Source organism: Acanthisitta chloris, unplaced genomic scaffold, assembly GCF_000695815.1.
Source record: "Acanthisitta chloris isolate BGI_N310 unplaced genomic scaffold, ASM69581v1 scaffold3350, whole genome shotgun sequence".
NCBI classification, from domain to species: Eukaryota; Metazoa; Chordata; class Aves; order Passeriformes; family Acanthisittidae; genus Acanthisitta; species Acanthisitta chloris.
Window position 1 is genome coordinate 10,928 of NW_008652026.1, and position 6,795 is coordinate 17,722.

General features: G+C 49.1%; 1 protein-coding gene across 1 annotated transcript in view; it reads right to left on the reverse strand.

Annotated features, from left to right (window-relative positions):
* The window catches only part of EWSR1 (EWS RNA-binding protein 1), a gene marked incomplete at both ends in the record, with an annotated part of 16,709 nt that extends 10,856 nt beyond the window's left edge, over positions 1–5,853 (reverse strand). Inside the window, 3 exons of the mRNA XM_009075392.1 lie at positions 3,357–3,480; positions 5,535–5,586; positions 5,817–5,853. Coding sequence (XP_009073640.1) covers positions 3,357–3,480; positions 5,535–5,586; positions 5,817–5,853 — 213 coding nt within the window. The remainder of the gene's footprint in view (positions 1–3,356; positions 3,481–5,534; positions 5,587–5,816) is intronic.
* Between the last annotated feature and the right edge of the window lie 942 nt (positions 5,854–6,795).

The following is a 6,795-nucleotide window of genomic DNA, read 5'->3' on the forward strand; positions in this document are numbered from 1 at the left end:
GCAGTGATTTATCACCCCACTGGTCTAAATTTCCTATCAACAACTTAGTTTAGGCACTCTGGGAACCCTCAAGAGCTATGTCTGAGGGAATATTTATATTACATCAGTTCTCTCTCCTCCCCTCCCAGTTAGGAAGATAAATGGTGAGTTTGCAGAACAGCAGCTGTAAGAAACAGGCAACAGAACTGGTAATCTGCTTAAAACGTCCAGATTCCCCTCAGAGGATCCAAGCAAACCTCTGACTGAAGCCCAGGAATTCTCCAGGTGGAGGGGAAGCTTGCAGGATTTGATCCTCAGAGACTGTCAACTGAAAAGACTGGATTCAGAGGGATTTTTCTTTCCAGAGGGATTTGTCCTGAAAGAGAGCTGACTCCTGTTTGGCATGGGTATGTCCCACCAGTGAGGGGCTGGAGAAAGGATGAGACCCTCTCTCCACTGTGTTAGGACAATGGGTTATTATGGCAGCTACAGGTGTACATTTCAAATTCTAAACCCACTAGAAAACTGAATATACATATCCCTACATTTCCCAGGTAAAGGGAAGTGCGGGCTGGCTGGCTTTAGAGAGCAATTCCCACTCCAAGGAAATTCACACCTGGACATCTCAATGCTTTCTGCCCCCTGAGGATGCTGTCACAGAGCCAATCACCTCACATGTGCAGTCATTTATTTACTCCTAGAATTCATGCTCACACACCTCAGTGATTAATGAGCAACCCAGGAGCACAGCTCTGATGCTGCTGAGTGATCCCTAATCCAGCTGGCACTGGGGAGCTGCTCCCAAACCACTTTTCTCGGGACAAAACAACTGGGTGGCTCCAAGACACCTTCTCCTACAGCCCCAGGGAGGGAAGAGCACAGTCTGGGGGGTAACTCTCACCTGGGGTGTCCCAGGAGTCAGTGCAAGGAGGGATGGCACAGTGCTGGGATGGGAAGGTGCCCAGCAGGCTTAGGATCCCTGGCACAGGGCTTGAATTTCCCTCACCACGATAATGTCCTGCCCAAAAACTAGGCTGTTCAGACAGAAAAAAAGGCACTCTGGTTTAAGGAATCGCAGACATCCCTCTGCTACGAAAAAGTGCTGCTTAGGAAAAATGGGATTGGGATTCAACTGTAAGAACTGCATGTCTCTGAGGGCGTGGAGATGTCTGCCCCAGGCAGCACCCTGGGCTTTATGGAGCGTGAAAGGCAGAGAGAGAGGCTGCATTCTCCTTTCCACAGCTCTGGCTCCTCAAGGAGAGGCAGGTGTAGGAAGGATAAATCCAGTCTGGCACCATGCCCAGAGAACAACATCAACAGTCCTGCCACAGCCCCATGCTACAGGGGGCTGAGGTACTTGAAGGTCTGATATGATCTTTTCCTTGACCACTTCCTGAGTTGTTTTTTTTTAGGGATGAAAAGCAAATGAAGCTTTTTGCCAAAAAAACAAAACAGCAGCTCTGCAGGAAAAAAAAAAGGCTAATATTATTATTCTTCCAGCAAATCTACTCTTAAGGGAGAAGGAAAGATATAAACAGCAGTTTCCTGTGACCCCTGAGGGACTGGAGTCTGTAGGAAGGATTAAAGGACACAAATATTTCTAAGAAAGGAATTTTTGGAAGTTCACAAATCCTTTTAGCTGCCAATTTCTGTGTAGACACTCTTAAATGAAAGGAAGAAGACCCTTAGATACCCTACAGTGACACTGGCTGAAGGCACTGGCTCTCACATGCAGAAATATTCCTTATCCTGATGTTTAACTGGATAGAGCATAGGTCAGTAGTTTCTCTCCACCTCTTCCCTGTGAAACAATCCTCAATGGTTTCTGTAGCCTGTCTATCCTGGCATTCTTTTGCTTTGGGAAGTATTTAAGCAAATTCCCAAATGTTTATAACGTCTCTCCCATGAATTTGTAGGATATGGTATCCAAAGCATCACTGGCAGGAAAATTTGCCTTCTAATGCTCCTGAATATTCAGCCCAAATATACATACATAAACATGAATATGCAGGAATTAAACAATGTCCTGGTAGTTTCAGAGACAAGACACTCACCTGGGGGAAACTCCAGCTCCAGGAGCACATGTCAGGAGAGTTCTCAGTGCATTAATGAACATGTGACATACATGTCTGCACTGGAAACCCAAAACCAGCATGGAATGTGCAAAGGTGGAGGACAGGATGCTGTCTACCCTTTAGAAACAGTGGGTCCATAGGGCTGGATTCATGCAGAATGTCCTGGCATGGCTGTGGTTTAGTGCTCAGGATGTTTTAGCCATGAGGCATGGCACTTGGGAGACTTTGGAGATGTGGAGATGGCAAACAGCACTGCAGTCTAGCAAATTCCTACTGTCACTGTGTGTGTGTGTTCTGACACTCAGGGCTTTGAGCATTAAATCAAGTGACACCTCAAGGTTCCCACCCTGAGTTCAGACAGGATGAGACAGCCTTTTTCATGCAAGAGTGAGCGGGACAGTCAAACCTGGGCTGTTCCCTTCAACTGTGGGAAGCACAAGACAAGAAGTAAAGGTACAGGATGAGCACAGGCACACATCACTGTCACTACCTGCAATGTCAGCCAAGGGAAACACTGAGGACACAAGGTGTGGAGAGCAGCTGGGGACACTGTTCCCTCTGCTCTGACCACAGCACACACTGCAGCCAGGCTCAGTCCTACAGCAGTAGCCAGCACCCAAATCCTTTTCTGAAAATTAAACTGGTGTGTTTATTCATGTTTATGTGGGTGCCCTATCTTTGGAAGTGTAAAAGGACAGACTGGATGGGGCTTGGAGCAACCTGGTCTAGTGGAAGGTGTCCCTGCCTGTGTCAGGGGGTGGGGTGGGATGGGATGAGCTCTCTTCCAACCCAAACCACTCCGTGACAGGCACAGACGTTCTGGACTGAGTTCAGAGGAGGCCACGGATATACTCCAAGGGCTGAAGCCCCTCTGCTCTGGAGCCAGGCCGGGAGAGTTCAGGGGTGTTCAGCCTGAAGAGAAGGCTCCAGGGAGACCTGGGAGCTCTTTCCAGTGCCTAAAAGGGCTCCAAGAGAGCTGCAGAGCGACTTGGGATAAGGGCCTGGAGGGACAGGACACAGGGAATGGCTTCCCACTGCCAGAAGGTAAGAGTGGATGGGATATTGGGAAGTAATTGTTCCCTGTGAGAGTACAGAGGCACTGGCACAGGTTGTCCAGAGCAGCAGGTTGTCCTGCTCTATCACGGGAAGTGTTCCAGGCCAGGTTGGATGGGGCTTGGAGCAACCTGGGCTAGTGGAAGCTGTCCCTGCCCATGGCAGAGGGTGAACTAGATGAACTTTCAGGTCCCTTCTCACCCCAGCTATGGCTCCACACTAAGCCCAGCCTCATGCTCTGGCCCTTACCAGCTGGGGGCTGTCCATAGGAGGTGGCATACGCCGTCTGCCCGTACGTCGCGGTGGTCTGCGGCTGTGTGTAGCTGACGTCGGTGGGTTGCCCATAGGTCCCGTAGCTCTGCTGCCCATATGTCTGCTCCAAAGAGGACACAAATTGAATCCATGAACACAAGTGACTCACAAAGGCTGTGGTTACTCAATGCAATCAGAGCCAAGCCAAGGCTGCTGTGAAAGTTTAGGTGCTGCGGCAGATTTCAGGTGAGCTCTGTAATGCAGTTACGAACGCGGCTTTGCCCTGCCAGGGCTGAAGGAACAGACTCTTCACAGTCTCACCACACACCTCTGCTCTGTGCCAAGCAAACAGGAAAACACTCAGCTCCTCAGAACTGCCTGGGCACCACCAGCACTCACAGGTACCCCCTCGGCTACCCTGAAACATGGGAGTGGGACTGCTCTAAGAGCAGAACTGCACGAAGGAAAACAAATCCCTTTGGCAGAAAACTGCTTTAGTGTTTGCTAGAGGAAACCTGCCTAAGGTTCCAGTGAAGTGATTCACAGTATTTTTCATGCCCACCAGCCAACAGCTCGAAAACTAGGAGCTGATGTAAGTATGGAAGGATGGGAACCACAGAACACCCAACCATCACCAAATTATCCTGGTGATGCTACTTCCTCCTGGTGCTTTTGCCTACAGTGAGGGATCAGCCCTCAACTCACCCCTTCCCTGAGCTCATTTTCAAATCTAAGTTGAAAATGCCTGACTAAAGGACAGGGCCAGCTCTGCCCAGCACGTGGCTCAACCCTGCAGAGCCACCTCAGCCCTGTGCCATGTCCTGCCAGCTCACACTCCAGGCACCGGCCAACTGCCAGAGGCTCCTGGTTTAGGACAGAACTCTGCTCACAGCTTGAGAAGTGACATGGAGACAGCCTTAACTTCCAGATTCTCAAGGGATTTAGACTACTGGGGAGCCTGGAGTTGAAACCTTTTGGGATGTGGGTTACTCACGGGCCAGTCTCCCTGCACTCAGGGCACAGGGCTGAGCCAGGAGTAGGACAGCCCTGACCACAGGAACACCTCACTGACCCTGGAAACTCACTACACCAAGGCACGAAACACTGCAAACCTCCCACAGCCACATGCCTACAGCTGAGGTTAGCTGGTTAGGTGTTTAGTTAGCTGGTTTTAGCTGTTTCAGTCTCACACAGCCTTCCTGTTTGGTTAGGTGTTAGCTGGTTTTAGCTGTTTCAGTCTCACACAGCCTTCCTGTTAGCCTTCCTGTTAGCCTTCCTGTCCCTACACTTGTCAGCGTGCTCACACCTGCCCTTCCACCTCACCTACAACTGGTAGCAGCTCTTCCTCTTGCTGTCTCAAAGCACTTACAATAAGAACCACCATCACCTTCCTTTCAGCTGCCCCAAATGCCCAGACTGAACCTTTAGCTGTTTCAGTCTCACACAGCCTTCCTGTTAGCCTTCCTGTTAGCCTTCCTGTCCCTACACTTGTCAGCGTGCTCACACCTGCCCTTCCACCTCACCTACAACTGGTAGCAGCTCTTCCTCTTGCTGTCTCAAAGCACTTACAATAAGAACCACCATCACCTTCCTTTCAGCTGCCCCAAATGCCCAGACTGAACCTGTCTTCCTCCTCTGGAGGGAAAATGAACCTACACCACTTTTTGAGCACAATACATTTACCTTTGGAAACATACTTGGAGTTTGGAGACAAATGTGGTTGTAGTAACTTGGATTCTAAAGGTTAAAAATAAGCATTAAGTTAATCTCTTAAAGATCATAATTATTTTGCACTCTAGCTAACTGAGAATATGAACAGTTATAGCAACAAAACCTTCAGGAAAAAATCAACTCCAACTCCCAAAGGGCAATTCCCCCCTTTTTCTCCCCCAGGTTTTTCTCTCCTACACCTCGGATTAAACACCTCCCAACATGGTGGTGTCACACACACACCATGAATTTGGGGTTTATGGGTTGAGGACTAGATAAATCAACACAAAGGGGAACTGTTGAGATTATTTAAACAGCAGTTTGGGCTGGGGGAGAAGCTACAAGGCAACTTTTAACCACAGCCTCTGATGCTGCCGCTCGTTGCTCCGCAGGCAGCAGAACCCCGTGCGTTTCCCTGGAAAACAGGTGATTCAGCAGCAATCCCAGCCCACTCCCGTGTTTTACCTGGGTGGTCTGTGCATATCCTTGAGCTGGCTGAGGTGCATAGGCGCTGTAGCTGTGGAATGAATGTAAAGACATTTATAATCTGCACACAATCTGTGTCACAAGACAATTTTCACGCAGCCAAATGGTTTCTGCGGAAATGCTATGGAAATACAGGATCTAAAAGATCAAGGAAAAGCTCAGGATTTACAAACAGACCTGAGTTAAGCCTAAACCACAATGACTATATAGTTTTATTACATCTTTTTCAAACAGGGAGGAACAGCCCATAATGCTACTTACCCCTGCTGAGCTGCAGCTTGGCTATAGGTACTGTAATCTACAAGGAGAGAAAAAGAAAAGGGGAAAAAGGTTGATAAAGGCTTAATAAAATTAAGAGTGTAAGAGCACAGCAGCTGGAGTTTCCTCCTGCAGCTCACTATGAACCGCTGGAATTCCAGTTTCCAAAGGGTGGAAGGTAAATGCACTTTTTCAGGCCTTCTTTTGAGGGAAACAAAACCTCTCTTCCCCCCATTGTTCCTGCTGGTTGCAGCAGCGACTTTGATCTCAGATGACCCTGCTTCAATTAACTGCCACCTTGGATGGATCCCAAGGGGGGCTGGCAGGGGGGATTTGGGTTGGAACAAAGGGAAAACAGGGATTTCAGGCTTACAAAGCCCCCACCCTGGTTTGAAAGGATCAGGCTGGAAGGTTTCATCACCTTCACTCCTCACTTCCAAGGACACAAATTAATGGCTGGAAAGCTCTAACACTTGTCTCCTGGCAGGGTGGGAAGCTGGAAGTGATTCCCTCCCCAAATCCTCAATCCATGTCAATACACTGATTTAGAGGAGAACCAAAATCCTGAAAACCCAAGCAGCAAAGTCTGTGCTGAGCTGGCTTGCTGGAGGGGATGAAAACTGCATCCACATGGCAATGAGGAGGCTAAATTTTCAAGGATTACAACTCCCAGATCCTTCAAAGCACCAACAGCTCCAGATCCCATCCCAGCCTCTGGAGTGAGGGATGAATCGAATTCATTGCTTGGACCAGACCATGCCAGAGATCCCAACTCTCCCAGGAAGACCTAAGATGTGGAATAAGCTCAGAGCTTGCTGGACTCTGCTGCTCAGGCCACAGCACCTGAGCCAGAGGCAGGAGCTGGAGTCAGGGAGTTTTCCCAGGCAAAGCCTGTGTGGGAAGAGGTTGCACTGTTCCCAAGGTCATCACACCTCCAGGACTGCTGATCCCAGCCAGAAATCTGAGTTTATCCTAGAATCAT